At 44.9% G+C, this 20151-nt stretch overlaps 1 protein-coding gene and 2 long non-coding RNA genes across 3 annotated transcripts; all 3 read right to left on the bottom strand.

Annotated features, from left to right (window-relative positions):
• Positions 1-1919: 1919 nt before the first annotated feature.
• LOC120107773 lies at positions 1920-2690 on the bottom strand. Its single transcript, XR_005509418.1, has 3 exons — positions 2602-2690; positions 2442-2517; positions 1920-2219 (listed from the first exon to the last, which is right to left on the bottom strand). It is a non-coding gene; the product is annotated as an uncharacterized LOC120107773 (long non-coding RNA).
• Positions 2691-6595: 3905 nt separating this feature from the next.
• LOC120107771 (wall-associated receptor kinase 5-like) lies at positions 6596-12155 on the bottom strand. Its single transcript, XM_039121202.1, has 4 exons — positions 11249-12155; positions 10993-11166; positions 9985-10518; positions 6596-7065 (listed from the first exon to the last, which is right to left on the bottom strand). The coding sequence occupies exons 1-4, from the start codon at positions 12135-12137 to the stop codon at positions 6596-6598; spliced, it is 2067 nt and encodes a 688-aa protein (XP_038977130.1). The 5' UTR covers positions 12138-12155.
• On the bottom strand, positions 7162-9419 carry LOC120107774. Its single transcript, XR_005509419.1, has 3 exons — positions 9244-9419; positions 8237-8336; positions 7162-7352 (listed from the first exon to the last, which is right to left on the bottom strand). It is a non-coding gene; the product is annotated as an uncharacterized LOC120107774 (long non-coding RNA).
• Positions 12156-20151: the final 7996 nt, after the last annotated feature.

Raw genomic sequence — 20151 nt, 5'->3', positions numbered from 1 at the left:
CGGTGTTGACGATCTTAAAGCCAATGGAAAGATATCTTGCATCAAAATGTGACAATCATGACTTTTAAGATTTGAAAGTTTATGCTCTTTGAGATTTACGCATCTTGAAATATTCGATGGGTACCCATCAGGAACCTTCATATTTTTCAGAACTGTTAGAAAAAGATTTTTCTCTTGAGTAGACATTGTAAAACATGCAGGAGGTGTATAAAATTTATCATTGGCAAGCTCTGTCGGATGAAGCTCTTGTCTTATGCCCATATCTTTCAAATCAAGACGCGCTTTCAAGTTATCTTTGGTCTTTCCATCAAGATTTAGCAATGTTCCAATTAGGTTATCACAAATGTTCTTCTCTATATGCATCACATCAAAGTTATATCGAAGAAGATTATACTCCCAATAAGGTAAATCAAAGAAAATGCTCTTTTTTTCCATAGTTGTTTCTGTGTAGATGCTGCCATTGAGTCATCATCATTTTTCGGACCATATACGTTGTCTTCATTCTCAAAAAAGTTGTCAACATCCTCAGCAACCTCTGCTATTAATCCTTCATTCAATGTGCTGCCAACATGCTCCCTTCCCCTCTTCTTTGAACATTTGGAGACCTTACCCGGTATATAATTGGTGCCATGCATTTGTTTGAAGACTTCAGTTCCAGTTGGTGGAATAGGGGCAGATCCCAACTCTATGGTACTATCAAACAAGTCATTCTGAAATCAAAATGGGTGGTTTGCTTCTAACCACCGACGATGGCCCATATAACAGAACTTTCCTCCATGTTTTAACCAATATGAATGGGTTGAATCTCCACAAGAAGGACATGCAATACGCCCGTTAGTGCTCCAACCAGATAAATTAGTATATGCAGGAAAATCATTGATAGTCCAAATAAGAGCTGCACGCAATTTGAAATTTTGGCCAGCAAAAGCATCAAATGCATCAATACCCTCCCATATTTGTTTCAATTCCTCTATTAGAGGCTGTAGAAAAACATCAATATCATTACCTGGGCCCTTGTCACCTGGAATAACCATTGACAGAATTACTGAAGACTGTTTCATACACATCCATGGCGGCAAATTATATGGAATTAAAACAACCGGCCAAGTGCTATATGTTGAGCTCATCGTTCGGAATGGATTAAACCCATCAGTAGCTAAACCAAGTCTAACACTCCGAACATCAGAAGCAAATTCGGAATGCCTATCATCAAATGCTTTCCATGCGGGACTATCCGCTGGGTGTCGTAACATTCCATCCTTTGTACGGCCTTCGTCATGCCATCTCATCGAGGAAGCCGTCTTCAGTGATGCAAACATCCTTTTCAATCTTGGTATAAGAGGAAAATACCTCAAAATTTTAGCCGGTTTTTTCTTAGTTGGTGCAGCATCCTTTTCAGTCAACGAATCATTCTCGTCTTCTTTATGTTTTTTCCATCGTGAAGTTCCACATATTCGGCACGACTCTTGGTTCTTATTTTCACCACGATATAAAATGCAGTTATTCGGACAACTGTGTATCTTCTCATATCCAAGATCCAACTCTTTTATCAGTTTTTTGGCTTCATATGAAGATGATGGCAAAGTAACACCTTCCGGAAATGCATCCTTTAATAATTGAAGAAGCATGGTAAAAGACTTGCTGGACCACCCATTCAAATATTTTAAATGTAATAAATGCAGAAGAAAAGAAATCTTCGTAAAATTCTTACAACCCGGATACAGTTCTTGATCACAATCTTTCACCAAGTTATCATAATGAGCTGTGTCATCAGAATGTATAGGTTCCTCAACATGCATGAACTGATCAATAACTACATGCTCATCTTCTCCTACAGTTCTGATACTATGTCCAAGAGCATCTCTAAGTAGGCCCCTTATATCATCTTCTTCTACAGAATTTTGTTCCGTGTCACTACATCCAAAATTGAAGGTATCTTCTAGATCGGAGGGTTGGTTACATGAAGGTATGAACTCTCCATGGAGTACCCATTCAGTATAACCCTTTAGAAAACCATTCCATACCAAATGTTCTTCAACAATTTTTGGATCAAGAGCAGAACCGTTTACACATTTTTGACATGGACATAAAATCTTCCCGTTCATATTAGATTTCTCAAAGGCAAACTTAATGAAATTCCGAACTCCATCCAAATATTCAGTACTAGATCTTAACTTATTTATCCAACTTTTGTCCATTCTATTAGAATACCGATTGAACTGCAGTTTTTAAAAAAAAGACAAACAAAATTAGTAAAATGCAAAGTAATTAATGTAATTAATGTTCATGTGCTGCACCCTACCCATCGTGCGGATTTATTTCCCACAATGGGGTCCACTTGTAATTAAAGGTCCACATGTAATTAAGGCCCGAAACCAAATGCAACAGAAGAAGTATATTATGCAGCTGAATGGAATGAGAATGAGAAAGAGAAAGGTTACCACTCAGCAAGCTTAAAGTTTGCAGATAACAGTGTCGGTGAAAGGGGTGAAAGAGAGGGCTCTTCACCTACAATCCCTATAGATGTACCAACACAAGCATGAACACATGAAATTTATTTAAGAATGTCAACCACAGCCAGTTCGAGAAACATCAACTCACCTACTGTTTGATTTCTTATCCTTGCAAGTTGTTGATATGTTTAAATGTCCGAATATGCTGTCTGGAATGAAGATAATGCTTCTCAGAAGAGCATGTATTTTCGTATTTCATGATGCTCTAAAGTCTCATTATTTGAGATACCAATGTTGTTGCTCTTAAAAAAAACTCATAGCTGGTATCCTAAACAGGGATAAGTGGGTCTGGTCTGTTTTTGGTTTCGTGACCTTGACAGACTCACTCAGTACATTTGGCATTGCTTTAATTCAGTTTCATGTTAGGTCTGAATTTTATAGACTTTGATGTGAACTCTATTAAGGTTCCTTCAAGTTTGGTTAAGTCTATTTGGATCATATTTCTTTTCACCATATCCATCGTTCCAGGTTGGTGAATAAGGTTTACTTTTGGGTCCCAGACCTTTTGGTAAAAATTGTACCCTTTACTCAAGAATTTAGGAAACCATTATGAACCTTATGATAATCTGCATGACTAATAAAAATTCAATAATCCTGCTGGTAAAACTCTTTCATTGTCCTACACTTTCTACCTCAATAACCTTGCTTTGATTTTCTACTGGGATGTATTCACTACTAATTATTATCATAGCAATATTCTTTTGTGCTAGAATGCCTGTACAGATCTTGAGTATTATTGCTTTTATGTTTTCTCTGTTGATCCTCAGAGACATCAACTGTGAGAAAATATGATGCCTAGTCTCATAATGTCGAGGCAGAGAGCCATTGGTTCGTACATCTAGAAGTTTAAGACTAATTAGTCAAAGAGATAGATACACCTAGAAATATAAATATGTGTAATGTGAGAAATAAATGGTAAGACTGAATATCTGGAAACCTAAGAAAGCGAAATTATTAAACTAGGATTCTGCCCTCAATTTTTTCTCATTCCATACTGGTTTTGTAGTGTTCATCAGTGAACAGTTACATTTATGGGTTTGAACATCAGGAGATAATAATGAAGAAGATGATAGGCTTCTTTATCCTTATGGTCAGCTTTGGCTTCAGAAGCATCATATCACAGGACGAGCTATAGGGTAATTATTAGTTGCAGAGGTATTGTTTACATAAATGAAGAGGTATTGTTTGCTTAAATACGAAATCAAATGCTTTGGAGATTCCCTACTTATACATCACACTATCGTAGGAATGGATTAAAAACAATATATAATCAATAATAAATCAATAATGGAAGCTGGAACTGAAATCAGAGGCATCTACAGTAAAATTTGAAATATCTATAAACCTGGAATATAAAATCCTCGGGTGGAGGCGGGCCTGGATCGATCGGGACTTCGGGCCGGTCGGTCGACGCAGGAGAGGAGGGAGGAGGAGAAGATCCTCGGGCGGAGGCGAAGCTCGATCAAGGCTTGAGGGCAAGAGAAAAAATTAAAGAAGAAAAAAAACCCACGAGAAGAAAGAGGAGAACAAGCAAGACGGAGGTAGAGGAGGGAGTAGAAGAAAGCTACCTCAGGCGGAGCACGTTGGGGTCGGTCGGTCGACGCCGGAGAGGAGGTAGGAGTCGGACGGTCCGCGACGGAGAGGAGGGAGATGGGTGCAGCGCCGGAGATGAAGGCAAGGGCAGCGCCGGAGACGAAGGCAAGGGCAGCGCCGGAGAGGAGAATGAGGTTGATCGGGAGTAGCTAGGGCAACTATGCGGATTTGGGGTCGGCGCTGGGTTTTAAGGGTGCTTCGGCGACGCTTATAAGCGTCGTCCACTACTCCAAATTTCCCACACTCACCAACAGCGTCGGAAAAATTTGGTGCGGGTGCAGAAAATGCCGACGCTTTTGCCTAGCGTCGGCATTTAAGCGTCGTCTTTTTCCCCTTTTACTGTAGTGTAGGGCTTTACGGCTTCTCTATGTGCTTCTTCCAAAGATTTTCTTGATTAAATTTGATATCTTTTTTCTCTTTCAACAGTTGTACAGTAGAAACTTGGACCTTCCAAGACTCAATTATGCCATTCTCACCCTCCTTCCAAAGAAAGAAGCAACAAAAGCTTCTTCCAATTTTCGGCCCATCAGTCTTGTGCATTGCTGTATCAAGATCATATCAAAAGTTCTGGCCAACCGTCTCCAACCTTTTCTTAATGATCTCATTGATCCGGCTCAGACAACCTATATTAAAGAAAAGTACCTCATGGACAACATTCTATGTACCAATGAGATTCTGCACGACTCAAAGAGATTAGGCATTGAGGGAGCAATTTGCAAACTTGATTTCATGAAGGTCTTTAATAGAGCTGGCTCCTCTCATCTCATTAGACTTCTTATTAAGTGAAGTTTTCCCACAAGATGGATTAATTGGATCTCCAATCTACTACTATCATCCAAAATGTCAACATGAACAGGAGCTTGGTGACTAGATTTTCTGCAAATGGGGCCTCCGACAAGGTGACCCACTCTCTCCTTTCTTGTTTATACTTGCAGTGGATCTGCTTTATAGAATGCTTAATGCTGCGGCTTTGGAAAAAAATTATGAGGGATTGGGGAACCCATGGATTTTTGGAGATACTAAGATACTGCAGTATGCAGATGATACATTGGTGTTCCTTAAGGCAAAGACAGATCATTGTGCAGTATTGAAAACCATCCTCTTTTGTTTTAAGCTAATGTTAAGGTTGTCCATCAATTTCCAAAAAAGCTTAATCTCTAAAATCGGCCATAGACATGAAGACGGGCTAGAGTATAGTAGGTGTCTCAATTGTCCCGAGGTTCCAACCCCCTTCAAATACTTGGATCTACCACTCAATTGTGCAAAACCTTCTAAGTCGGATTGGCTCATTCTACTACAATGAATTGAGAGTAGATTGGCTTCTTCGAAAAGCAGGTATCTATCATTTGGAGGTAGGCTTATCTTGATCAATTCGGTTCTTACTTCACTACCTCTATCTTCATGTCTCCATTCAAGCTACTAGCTTGGGTGATCAAGAGGACCAACAAGTATAGGCAAGCTTTTCTCTAGACCGGTACCTTTATCACTCATGACTTCTCTTGCAAGGTCAACTGGAAAACTATTTGCTTGAAAAAGTTAGCAGGGTTAGGAATTAAGGATATTCAATAGTTTAACAATGCACTTTTGGCAAAATGGGGTTGGAGGTTTATTGTGAAAAACCCGCGCATTTGAAGAAAACAAATTGAATTTGCATATGATAGGATATTGAAACTTTCAATGTGTTGGAAACCGCTAGAGAGATGCTCTAATTTTAGGAAAGATGTCATTAAGGCTCTTCTAGCCTTCTAAAATCGAATTCACTTCAAGATCGGCAATGGCCAAAACACCTATTTTTGGAAAGACAACTGGCTTTGGGATGCACCACTCAAATTGATCCTTCCTGCCCTCTATGCTAGCAACACAAAGAAAAATGGTACTATATCTGTTTTTTTTTTTAATTCCAGAATTATGTCGTGGAAATTTAAACCATCGAGCAATCAATTGGCGAAGATCTTCAAACAGCAAAATCAATTACTCTCTTTGCTTGCCATGGTAACTTTGAATAGAAATGAGGATAAGATTGTTTGGAAACCAAGCAGTAAGGGAGCGTTCATCTCTGCATCCCACTATCTGTTCATTAAGTCTAGAGGAGTGAAGTGTACCTTTCCCTCCTCACTTTGGAGCCTTTCAGTTCCATTTAAAGTAAAATGCTTCTTATGGCTTTATTGGAAAGAACGGCTCAATACTAGAGGTAGCATTGAAAGGAAGTTTGGAAAAAATATGGGAGGAGGCGTATTGTGTTGCCACTCTATCAAATCTGTGGACCATTTATTCTCGGATTGCAACTTTTTTGCTATTATATCTCGAGAGGGTTTTGTCTTTTAGCTGGTATCTCGTAATCGCATAGAAATTTTGAAGGACTATGTTTGGATTGGAGGAAGAGAATTTTTTCCAAAGCTGCGTAGTCGGTGGTTCTGATGCTCATTGGTGCCATTTTATGGCCGTGTTGGAAAGAAAGAAATATCAGAATTTTTATGAATAAGCAATTTTTATAGGTGAGTTGCTGCAGAAAGTTTACAACTGCTCTCTTTTTGGTCCAACCTTTGCAATGCAAAGTTGCTTAATGAGCATACAAAAATCTGATACAAAATAAAAACTTGATCGTCCTTGACTTGATCGTCCAAAATTTGCAGAAGCCTATCCTCGTTCATTGCTCTGTAGAAACTTGCTACAAGGCTGCGCTTCTCCTCGGATCCCTCAGAGTAAATTGCTCTCTTCCCTGTCAGAAGTTCCAGAAGAACCACTCCAAAACTGTAAACATCACTCTTGTTAGTTAATCGGCCATCTGCTTGGAATTCTGGATCCAAATAACCCATGGTTCCTTGAATTACGGAAACGTACTGAGTTGGTCCGTTGGGAACAAGCCTTGAAGCCCCAAAATCAGACACTTTTGCAGTAAAGTTCTCGTCGAGGAGTATATTAGCGGACTTTACATCACAATGCAGGATAGGTGGTGTCACGCCCCGAACCCAGCACCCGGGTCCGGTACGCGACCGGCCGCATGAGCCCTAGAGCAGTGCCCTAAAGATCATGCAAGGCCTATGATTAACAAAAATTCTAATAAATCCACAATTAATCTAGTAATTCAAATAGAGCAGTCTGACATGTCCAAAATAAACAAATTAGTTCATTTACAAGCTCTTCAAATGTTCATCGACATCAAAGAAGGATAAACAACTAACTAACTAATGACTCTGGTGCTCGCACTCTGCGCCCATCCCATCCAAAACTATGCATCCTGCAACTCTGGTAAAGAAAAAGAAAAAAAGGGGGTGAGCTTTACAGCCCAGTAAGAATCCCTACACATCCATACCAACACAATAATAATATGAATTTGAAAGCCACGACAAATCGATGCACATTTCATGAAATCATAAACCGGCTATCAAAAGGCTCGAATAATCAATATAAGTATGTACGTCAAATATCAATGAAAGTCCAACTACGCAAGAATGATATAGCATACGATAGCTCATAAATCTTCATTAATGTTTTCAATGCTTTTTCTTTCCATTCTATATTAACTTGATCCGGATCAATTATCTTTCCGACTTTGGGCCAAATCCCGGTCACGTTTCCAGCCCGTGACAGGGCAAACCAATAGTGTCACACTTAGAGCCTGTGACGGGCAAACCAACATTGTCACACTTAGAGCCTGTGACGGGCAAACCAACATTGTCACACTTAGAGCCTGTGACGGGCAAACCAACATTGTCACACTTAGAGCCTGTGACGGGCAAACCAATAGTGTCACACTTAGAGCCTGTGACGGGCAAACCCATAATAACGAGACGGCCCAAAGTCAATGTTCATTTAATCAATTTCACATCCACACATCAATCCCTTTTATTTACTTTATTTCCGGCCTAGACTAACCATGGTCACGTTTTCGGCCCGTGACAGGGCAATCACTATAACATGGTTAGTCCATACCACCACATCCATAAATTCAATTATGCAGGTATAAGTTATACACATACAAGCATCCATCACACTACCAACCACAAGCCAACACGATCAAAATATAATTAAATATAAAACTATTTTGCTTTGTCTGGATCATAGCATATCAAACATATATAGTGCAAAAATATGTATATCATGTAGGATTGGCGTACAAGGATTCTTACAGAAATTGTAGACAGACTCAAACACAGATCTGGATTACAACCTACGAGCTGGGGTGCTGAGTCCCCTGATCAAAACCTCCTGGCACCGCTGACTCTTCCCCTACAACATCAATTATAAATCACAAACTAAATTATTTAATATTAAAATATTCTGAACTATAATTCTCATCTGTTATGGGGTCCATCATCAGGTCCCCAAACATCTCAATCCTCCTAGATCTAGGGCAGTCGGGATAGCCCGACTCCCATCTTGTACCACCGGCCTACGTCGTCGCCAGCCGTGGCCGCTGCCACGCCGGCGATGATGGCCGGTCCCGATAAAGAGACCAACAGAATGGATGATTCCTCTCTCTTCATGGTTGGGAATACATCTCCCCTTCTCCATTTCTTGGCCCAAGGGCAGCAGCCGCCACCTGCCCAATCCTCGGCCACCATTGGTCGAACCATCGCCGGCCACCCCTACTGCAGTCACCGGCGATGGTGGCCGGCCAAGAGAAAGAGAGAAGAAGAAGTCTCTTCCTCTTCTTCTTCTTTTCCTTCTCCTCTTATTATTATTATTATTATATTCTTATTTTCTCTCCTCCTCCTCCTTCTTCTTCTTCTTCTTCCTCTTTCCAACCAACACTGTCCCCTCCTCCTTCCTCCATTTCTTCCACGGAAAGGCCACTGACAGTGGCTCGGCCCCCACCCGACGGCACCCAACCGCCGTTGCTGCCGCCGGTGGCCAACCGACGAGGGGAAGAGGAGGAGAGGATGGGATCCCGAGGAAGAAGACCTCGGATCCACCCTCCCTCATCACATACACAGCCTAGAAAACTCTCTCCGACCCTCACATAGACCCGACCGACCCCCAATACCATGGATCCCGACCAACCGGCGGCCGGCGGCGGCGGCAAGATCCGAAAAAGAGAAGCCAAAACAGGGTATCCCTGTTTCGGACTCTTCTCCGGCGATCTCACCGGCCCTAAACCTAGTAAATGGAGTGCAAGGGAAGGTGCTGCACTTACCTCAGCCCGACGAGGTGCTCCGGTGATCTTTCCGGCGAGGAATCGGAGAGGAAACTCGGATTTTCCCCGCACGGGTCCAAAGTTTTTCTCCCGGTTTGTGGGGAAGGGAGGAGAGGCTTTCCGGCTTCCTCCACGGCCGACTGGTTCTCGGCTCCGACGCTCGGTTTCCTCCGACGATCGGCCTCTCCAACGATCCCCTCCAACGCCGCCGCCCCCCCCTCCCCTCTCTCCCATTCTCCTCTCTTCATCCACGATCGTGCCTAGGGCACGATCGTATTTTATAGATGGGCACGATCAACCCAGGACCTCACCCAAAATGGCTAGCCGGAAGTTATTATTTGGGTTCCTTGATCCTGTATAAGTATCCAAGATCTACCCAGCAAATAACCGATGTGGGACTAAACACACGCCCGCACGGGTCCTCACATACTCCCCCCGTTCAAGCTCTGACGCCTCGTCAGGCTAAGGGTTCATATCTATTCAAATCAAATCACAAACACCACGATTGGTCCGTGGTCAGCCCTAATGGATCCGTGCTGCTGTGTCCCCTAGTCCACATAGGTTATGGGCCGGGTCCGCTCTGATACCATTTGTAACAACCCAGGACCTCACCCAAAATGGCTAGCCGGAAGTTATTATTTGGGTTTCTTGATCCTGTATAAGTATCCAAGATCTACCCAGCAAATAACCGATGTGGGACTAAACACACGCCCGCACGGGTCCTCACAGGTGGAGAGGCCCAGGAGTGCAGATAGGCAAGTGCCTCCGCAGACTCTACAGCAATCGTGAGACGCATATCCAAGTTAAGCGAGGAATTCTGATTTCTCCCATGGAGGTGGTCGGAGAGGGTACCGTTGGAGACAAATTCATAAACCAACATGGGAACTTTAATTTCCAAGCAGCAGCCTAAGAGCTTAACCACATTTTTGTGGTTTATTTGGGAAAGGATAAACATCTCCTTCGCAAATTCTTCAATTTGGTCCACTTCCATTTTCTTAGGCTTCTTGATGGCTACTACTGTTTTGTCTTCGAAGATCCCTTTATAAACGGTGCCGAAGCCTCCTTGTCCTAACACTCGGTCCGTGTTAAAGTTGTTCGTTGCTCTTTTTAGTTCTTCAACAGTGTAAATCTTAAATGCAACACCTTTTGAACTGATTTGTTGCTGCAGCAGATACCCTCCATTTTGGTCGAAGAACTTTTGCTTGGTCGTAACGAGCTTTCTCTTTGCAAGGATATAGCAAATGAGAACTATGAAGAAAGTGCTAACACTGATGCCTGCAAATAGCAAAGAGAGCAAATAGTGAATCGAAAAATGCAAACGAGGAAATTCTTGGCACGGCACAGATTGATTTTTAAGAATACTTGGAGTACTTCTAAACTTTTGCAGAGAAAGTATATAGGTCAGTGCAATGTTTTGGTTCGAATGGGTTGGACTCTGTTGTTTGGAGTTTGACTTGCTTCTCTTAAAGTGCCCCATGAATCTTTTGTCTATTGGACCATCCCATCCCATCCCTTCCCACATATAAGCTCCCCTTCATGTATAAATTAATTAGTAATTGCAAGCAGCTATATGTATGTGCCTTATTCAGAATTTTCATGGCCCAATTTTCTGAGCACCAAAACCCATATTATTTTTTCCCCAGAAGTTAATGGCAGGTATGAGATCTGGTCGATTCATCGCATGGGTTGCGCGTCCGGTGGGTAGGTCATACATAGAATTGAACTGAACTGAACTGATAGAAGACTTACCTCCAGCCAAGATTGCTAGCAAGGGAAACTTGTCTTTGCCTCGGAGCGGCCTGCAGCTTTCCGTCGTTGCATTACCCTGCGTTCCTTGAGGGCAGGCGCAGCTATAATTCCCTGGTCTGTTCACGCAAATCCCATGGCAAGGATACTGCTCCGGGAGCTTGCACTCGTCGATGTCTGCAGATTCAATTGAAGCAATCATGAAACCACAAAAATGATAGGGATATATTAGTACAACGAAGGGTGAAGGTAGAGTAACCTTGGCATCCATCGTGAAGGTAGGGATTGCCATCATATCCCGGCAAGCAGCTGCAGAGATATCCGGGGCCATTGCTTGCGTCGCTGCAGATGCTGTTGTTGCTGCGGCATGCATAGGTTGTTGGATCCACTCTTGCATCCTGGCAAGACTGGTTCCGTATGGCCCAATCTAGCACCACCGGGGTATGGTTGCGGTGCTTGACGGCGAAATCGTAGGAGAGATCAGATCTGCTGAAGTTATACGAGTCCTGGGCCACCAGGAAGGCATAACTGCAGGGACTGATATTCCAAGTATCGCTGTAGCCATAGTTTCGGAAGTAGATATCTATGGAGCTTAGCTGCTTCGGGATGGAGACCTGGCAGCATCCCATGTTGGAGCAGGAGCCATTAGCGATGCTCTCCTCATTCCAGCAGTAGGAGACGCAGGCGCCGCCGTACTGGTAGTCATCCTCCTCGATGTAGGCAGCCAGATGCGCCAGGGTGAAGCAGCCCAAGGCGGTGAACTTGTTGCGGGTGCTCGAGAAAATGTAGGCCGGCCGCGTCGTGAGGTCGACCTTGGGCGTTACTTTGGAGACCATGGCGGTCTCGTTGTAGCACTGGTAGGACATGGGTATCTTTGCACGTACCTCGGCTGGTGCTAATGATATATCCGTGATCTCGATTTCCAAGTCCAGATCCGGGATGAGAGCTCTCGGGCTGCCGCCGTCGCAGGTGATGTCGAAGCCTCCTCTGAAGCAGCCGGGTCCGATGCCGAAGGGGTAGGGGACGGCGGTGTTCCCGCACTTATCATGGCAGCCGGGCAACGCCATGAGCTGCTCCGACGAGGATGCTGCTGCTACCAGCAGCTGCAACAACAGCAGGAGCAGCAGCAACTCTCTCTTACAAGCCATCTCTACTCTCCTCCTCCGTTTCTGAGCAACCGTATTTTTAGTAGTGTCTTCTAGTTCATATAAAGTATTATTTATAGCAACTCAAAATTTAATTCAAAATAGCTGGTCAACAAAACTTGATGGTGTGGACAGAAGTTGATGGTGTACCATCGCTGACTTCATGCCGAGGTGACTAGTCCTCCACCAAGACGGCTTTGAAAAACTTGAGATAATATAGAGTAAGGCTTGGCAACGTCTTTGAGACTAGTTTCAGTATTTTATTAACCAAGAAGTTTACCAGGAAGCGGCGGTTGGGGACTTTTCTCAAGTCCGGGCTAGAAAAATAAGGACAACTTGATATTATGGGTGGTCGGTATCTATGTTCTCATTAATGATTTCTTCTTTCACGGTTCGTTGGTCCCTCTGTACCGGAAAAAAATAAAAAAAAACCCTATCACGGCACTGTCAATATTTCACACCGATAGTTTTGTCCTAAATCCTCACCCTCACCCTCACCCTCACATACTTTTAATTTAAAAATTCCGAGTCCGGGCTAGGAAAATAAGAACAACTTGCAGGGAAGTTTCTCGAGAAAAAGAAATGCGCCAAGGGAGACTGATTGGATTAGCATCTTGATATTTTTACAAACAACCAGTTAGCAACTCGGGGAGGTGTCTATATTTTTTATGACTTAATTTTGCGTGTGCATACGTATATGTGTGTGTATATATGTATATATATTTAACTACCACTTGATAGCTCGGCTTTTTGACCAGAGGGAGCCCTAAATGCCTGTTAAGCCCCGTAATCCCACCAATCTCTGGCGACAGAAATCGAAGGGATGGAGGATGCGATGGATCTCCTAGCCATGCGGAGAAAACGTCAGCCAAAGTAGGCTCAAGGCAACTTCAGTCTGCAGTTTTCATGCTTTCTTACGCTACGTGAATTGTGGACCGCTGCTTCACCCAAAACAAGGAAGATATTTTTTGAAAAAAAATCCTACTTCACTAAAATATTAGGAAATAATGTAACAACTATTATTTGCTATGTATTACATATATTTTAGAAAAAAAAAACTTAGGCATCTTTTTAATGTTGAGCTAGTTTTACGTAGTATCTCTCGAGTGCTAGAAAAATTCAAAGTGGCCCTTTAATTTAGTGAAGTAGTTCAATATACTTCCGCCGTCTGTATTTATTTATCTGGATTCATAGAATTCTATCATATTATGAACATATTAAACTTATAGGATTGAAATACCTTTGTGATCAGTGGTTATGATAGAAGGGATGGATGAGGAGGGATGGAGAGGATGGTTGACGACATTGGCAAGGTTTAGAGAGAATGAGGAGCAGATGTTGGAAGAGGAGGAGTTAGTAGGAGAAGATGAGGCTCGGAACAGAGTTAGATAGGGAGAAAAATGAGGACGACGGTGGGGTTTGGAGCAGAGGAGGAGGTGATGGAAGATGAGGAGGTGGTGGGAGTGGGTAAGGCTCAATGTTTCTCTTTTTTTGTCGGAATGGTATAACAAGTCTGCAGCTAGGCTAGGTAATTGCGTAGGAGTGCCATCAGCTTGTCACCGAAATTGAGAGAAGAAGATGCTGGCGTTTGAATGCTTTGAATCTTCAAAGACTTTTGGCTTCTACAATGCTACCTATAATTCTGATAATCTAAAGGATAACAAATTAATAAGAAATGGAAATACTAATGTTGCTGGAAATTGGACCCGGGGGTGACCACTGGCAGAGAAGGAGGAGCTTCGGCAGGTGGTGCGTCGGCGGGCTGCGTCCTCCGGAGGATCTGCAAGAATTCGGTGGCCGAGGTTTCCGGCGCCGGCCCTCTGATGCTTAAGTCAGCGGGGGCTTTTGTGGAGAAGGAGATAATTTGTATGTAGAAGTCAGAGTCAGAAGTTGGCCCATTCCTCGAGAGGAAGAAGTTCCTCTTTTTATAGGAGGGGTGTCATGGTTACCTGCGATGTGACTGGACAAATTAATGAGTCATCGTCATGATTGGGCATGATCGTGTGAATTAATAAGTTGTCGTGGGTGACTGGACGGGATTGAGTGAGTCAACGAGTTGCCGTGGTTGGCCTGAGATTTTGGGCTGGCTGGAGATCCATAGAGATCGTGCGCATTTAATTGTTGGCAGTCGCTCAGGCGGAGATTACGGGATTGGATCCCGGATGAGAAGGAGAGGGGCTTGATTCCCGGTGGAGGGGAGAGGTCTGCTTCATCCTTTGACTAGGACTTCTTCGGACTTAAGGTCGATCGGGCTCAGCTTAGCCGAGATCAAGGCTGCAAGGCTGTGAGCTCTGAGGTCGGGCGTGCTGGGGCCGGACGCCTTTGAGGTCGGACGCCTTGAGGGTTGCTGCCGTGGCGCCCGTCATCACGTGCCGGCGATGCATCCACGTGTTTTGGGGCAATCCATTTTTTTTCCAACACTATCCTCCGACTTTCGAGTTCGAGCTGTTTACGAGCTCGGACGAAGGAAGTAATTATCTTTATCACACTGGTGGGGCCAGGTAGCTTTATATTGCTCCGCCGTTCCGCGCGCTTCGAGGCATTTTTAATGAGGGCACGAGGACGCCTTTTAATTTTCGAGGCAGTTTTGAGCCGTGGGTTAATGATGAGGCTCCGGGATCCTACGGGATGCCACCTTAATTCTGCTTTTAAAGTATCGATCTAGGTTGATATGCCACTTCGGTTTTCGGGGCCGACACGTGGTGCGATCTAGACGGAAGGCGGGATCTGGTTCTATCGATCTGGGCCATCGGAAAGGTCTATATAAAGCCCGGCGTGGCCCTAAAAGTTCTCATTTGGCCGCCACTGTTGTTGGTTTTTTCTTCTTCTTCTACTTTCTTCTCCCTTGTCTTTCGATCTTTGTTTAGTTTTTCCTGGCGGCGCTCCGAGGCGTTTCCCGGCAATCGTCTCAGTCCTTCACTTTCGGTTGTCGGCACCTTCGGTGAAACCCACAGTAGGTCCTTCTCTCTCGTTTGCTCAGAGGGTTTTTGCCTTTCTTTCCTTCCTCCTTTTTTGTCTTCCTCCTTCTTTGTCTTCCTCTATTCACAGCAATGTCAGGCGATGTCTCGTTCTCCGGTAGAGACCTATCTCACAGGAGGGAGCTCGTGTCGGAAACGGGTCATGGCCCCGACGAAGTCGGGTCCAGCTTGGCCGAGGAGGAGTTGGAGTTGATCCGCGCCCGATTTTTCCCTTAGCACAGGTTTCGCCTTGAGCCCACAGGGCCGGAAGACCGAGTGACGAGATCTCTTCTAGGTCGGATCGGGGTGTACGTAGAGACACTCTAGAGCGGCCTGCGATTCCCCCTGTATGGGTTTGTGAACGAGCTCCAGGCGGCATATCAGCTCGTCCCAGTGCAGCTCGCTCCAAACTCGTGGAAAACCATTATCGGTTTCTTATCCCTTTAACTTGCGCCCGTGATACTGACCTCGGTGAACGTCTTTCACCGGTGCTTCATGTTGAAGTCCAACCCGGCAGACGGGGAATGGCTCTACCCGCCCTTCGGGACGGTAGGCCGTTCTTCCGAGGTGCTCCTTCCTCCATCTGTGGGTGGAAGAAGAAATTTTTCTTTCTCTCCTCCGAGCACATGTGGAGATTTGACCCGAGGTGGGGGTAGCCCCGGCTCAAGGCCGTCAACAAGCCCCCCAAACTCTCGACGCTCTCCACAGCCTCGAGGAAGATATCCTTCTGAACGACCTCCTGAGCGAGGAGGCTCTGGTGAACGTCGGCCTGAGCTCGGCGCGTCCCTAGGGTAAGGGCGGTTGTACTGCTCCTCCTCTGTTTTGTCGTTCTTTGCTTTACTTGTTCCTTTTTTATCATCATTTCATCATTTTTGGTGCCGATCTAACACTTGAACTTTTTCTTCTTTTCAGACATTGCACAGATGGTGGCTAGGAATGCAGCTCTCCTCGCCCGAAACAAGAAGAGGGTGGCCGAGGCCGGCGGGGCCCAGCCCGAGCCCAGAAAGAAGGCTAGGCCGGCCTCGACTCTTGCTTGGGCCGAGGCGAGGGATCCCGAGGCCGAGACTTCCGACTTCATCCGGAAGGAAGTTCCCCCCACCAAGCACGTGAGCTCCAGCTCTTCCAGGGGCGCGAGGGATCCAGTGGCCCCCACTTGCACGTTCCTAATTTTCCAGCGGCCAAGTCGCCAGGTCATTCGTTTGCGGCGCTCGGATCCCGAGCCGGGCAGCGGTCTCGGGGTCCCGAGCTCTTCTCTGCCGAGCTCGGCAAGGTCTGACCCCTTGAGTTCTTCAAGGGCCAATGTTCCGAGCTCGTCAAGGGCTGGGAGCCGCCCTTGAGAGGAGGCCCTTTTGCCCGAAGTGGGTAGTCTACGAGGACGACTTAGCCCTCCATTACAGCCAAACTGCACGCCAGGTATTTCGTTGCGCAATGCTTCCGGTCGATCGGGCCGAGTTTGAGGTTGCTGACTTTGGCAGCCTTGTCGATCAAACCTACTGCTCCGCCATCCGGGTAAGTTAACTTTTTGCCTTAACTTTCATATTCTTTTGAACTCTTGACCTCTGCTTACCCCTATTTTTCCTTCTTTACAGCATCTTCACGAGGTCGACATGTTAGTCGCTGTGGCAGCCGACTGTCGGGACAAGGCTCGGAGGAGCCAGAGGGGGCAGGAGGAGGCCGAGAGGACACTCAGCGAAGCCGAGGCTGCGCGGAGGGAGGCCACTGTAAGAATGGAGGCTGCCGAGGTCGAGCAGCTCGAGGAAGAGAAGGCCTCGCATGCTTTGGCCAGGTCGGAGCTCCGCACCTCCGAAGCGCATCTGGTCGAAGCCCGCTCCGCGATCGCTGGCCATCAGTGCGAGGCAGGGGTCGCCTGGCTGAAAATGGAGTGGCTTGAGGCTAAAAATCAAGCGGCTTGATATCTCATACGATATCTCATAAATCTTCATTAGTGTTTTCAATGCTTTTCATTCTATTTCTTTTTTATTTGATCCAAATCAATTATCTTTTCGTCTTTGGGCTAAATTTCGGTCATATTTTTGGCCCGTGATGGGGCAATCAGTAATATCATATTTTTAGCCTGTGACGGAGCAATCAGTAGTTTCAAATTTCTAGCCCGTTATGGGGTAATTAATAGTATTGCATTTTCAGTCTGTGATAGGGCAACCAGTAGTTTCACATTTCTGGCTTATGACGGGGTAATCAATAGTATCATATTTTCAGCTTATGACAGGACAACCACTAGTTTTATATTTTCGACTTATGATGGGGCAACCAATAGTATCACATTTCCGACCTGTGATGGGGCAACCAGTAACGAAATAAGTCCAAAGTTCCTATTCATTTAATCAAGTTCATATCCACACATCAATTCCTTTTTATCTTTATTTTCGGCTTTAGACTAACCACGGTCACGTTTTCAGCCCGTGATGGGGCAACCAATAATAACATACTTAGTCTAGAGCACCACATCCATTAGTCCGATCATGCAAGTGTAATTTATGCTCATATATGCACCTATCATACTATCAATCACAAGCAAACATGATCAAAATATGATTTAATATTAAAACCATCATAAAACTATTCTTACTTTTTACTTATCTGGATCATAGCATTTCATACATAAACAAGTGCAAAAATATCTATATCATGCAGGTCAGTGTACAAAGATTCTTACCTCTTTGCTGACAACCCATACAGACTACCATAATCTACGAACCGAGCTGCACAGTACACTGCTCAATGTCCTCTTGTCCAAAAGATTGTTCTTCTATAGAACTAAGTCAACATCAAAAATTATCCGAAGTATCCGTCAAACTAGAATTCTCTATAGGTTCACTACAAGGTCTACTATCACGTAGCAACCTGGGACTATCCAACAACCCCCTCAACCAAAGGTTTTTTCAAATCAAGCTAAAGACAGAAAGTACCAACAATAAGAGAGAGAAACTAGAGTATAAGATCTCGTTAGGCTTCTTCTTGCCCGAATGACAATAGCCATACAAAATTAGGGATGAGCATGACAATAGATTAATATAGGAAGATATACGAGGCTAGCTAGATGACAACACCCATTTGTTTAAATCAGTCAATACAACGTAACTCAATCCATCTAATCAGAAAACATATATCCAAATCAAGAAAATAGATCAACAGTTATCAATTATAGGTTCAATGGTGGCTAACAATAGCTAGATGCAAGACGGACATGGTCGACTAGGTAGTAGCGTCCGATGATCCGGATCGGTCCGCTCTAGCCAATCCAACCAATCAAATCATGAAACGAGAATCAGACCACAATACTAGTAATATAATAGAGATTCATGATGATAGAATCCAATGGCACTCAATGATGGTCTGCGTAAAGCTAGCACGACGGGTGGTCGCAGCGACATTGGTCTAAGACCCTCTACTGGGGTCGATCTAGGTCTACAATAAAAACATCTGGGACCCTCCTACTCAGTCCATAGAGCCATGTAAAGAGAGAGAAATAAGAGAGAGAGAGAGAAACAATCTAGGTAGAGAGAGAAATAAGAGAGAGAAAATTAAAAGAGAGGAGATAGAAGAGAGAGGGCTCTCTTCTCCATAATAGGGGAAAGTTGTCCTCTCCCTTCCTCTTCTTGGATCAGAGGGGGGCTGACCAAGGTGGGCCAACCCCTAGAGATGATGGCCTTGGGCGGCCCTTCGGCCATGGCAACACCAGCAACGGTGGTCGGCCGGCGCAAAGAAGGGTAGAAAATCAATCGCACCACTCACCTTCAAACTCTTAAAATTGACTCTTTATCATGGCTATCTCCCCAACCACAGTCACACGAATACAGGGGTCCCTAAGGGTGGCATAACTTGGCCTTTTTTCGATGACCGGTGACAATGAACACAGAAGGAGAAGACTGAAACAAGGCAAACATGGGATCTCTTTCTTGGTCCATTTTTGGCCGATTTCTTGGCTAGCGGCCGTGATTCCAGCTCGAAGGAAGAAGTGCAAGGAAAGAGGAAGAAGGCTAGGATGATACGTCGGCCTTGGCGGCGTCCGGTGGTCCCCATTTTTGGTGAACACAATAATGCGCAACTGCGAGCTCAATGGAAAGTAGAAGAAGAATGAGGGAGAAAGAACAGAGATCGCTCGGAGAGGAGGCTTCGAAAGAAGAGAGAGGACTTGCGGAGCCTCTAAATAGAGGCGGTCGCGATCGGAATCCGACACGGAGTCGAATTCTATCCGGCGATATCAAGAGGAAGAAAACTCCCATCAGAAGTCCTCTCCCTCCAAAGGTTTTTTTTTGTGTGTGTGTTTTAGCACAAATTCAATTGGGCCGGTCAAATGGACCAGGCCTAATTTGTTTAAAAGGCTGGGTCGTATAGGAACACTGCAGCATGGGTTCTTAGAGGTTGACCATGAGCGGATTGTGACGTTTGTGATTAAATTTGAATGGATTTGAACTCTTAGCTCGACGAGGATGTTAGATTTTATTTTCATCGACTCAACATGTCCGTCAGTGGGAGAGAGGTGAGTCTAGCCAAATTGCAAGGTCTGACTCCATCTAGTAGATAACCATTCCATCCGAAATTTTTGGTGGTTGAAGCATCGATAGAAGCAGCAAACCTGAAAGTAGAGATGAACATCGGGCCGTGCCGGGCCTGGCCCGGCCCAAGCCCACCGGGCCACAGACTAAACGGGCCGTGCCTAGCCCGGCCTATTACTAAAAGGGCCGTGCCAGGCACGGCCCACTTAGCCTAAAAGCTAAGCCTGGCCCGGCCCTAGGCCCGTGGGGTGGCGGGCCGTGCCGGGCCCTGGCACGAGATGGGCCGTGCCTGGCACGGCCCGTACGGCAAAAAAAAAAAGTCGTTACGGGCCGTGCCAGGCACGGCCCGTCTGGCTAACAAAAAATAGCCGTTACGGGCCGTGCCTGGCATGGCCCGTCTGGCAAAAAAAAAAACCGTTGCCATAACGGCTATTTTTGGTTTTTACCCAAAATACCCCTCCCAACAATTATAAAACGGCTAATTTGAGGGATATTTTGGGAAAAAAATATTTGGAGTCCTATAAATACCCCTTTCCTCTCTCA

Source organism: Phoenix dactylifera, unplaced genomic scaffold (genome assembly GCF_009389715.1).
Source record: "Phoenix dactylifera cultivar Barhee BC4 unplaced genomic scaffold, palm_55x_up_171113_PBpolish2nd_filt_p 001012F, whole genome shotgun sequence".
Classification (NCBI taxonomy): Eukaryota; Viridiplantae; Streptophyta; class Magnoliopsida; order Arecales; family Arecaceae; genus Phoenix; species Phoenix dactylifera.
The sequence above is the reverse complement of the archived record's forward strand: the minus strand, read 5'-3'. Positions and strand labels throughout refer to the sequence as shown.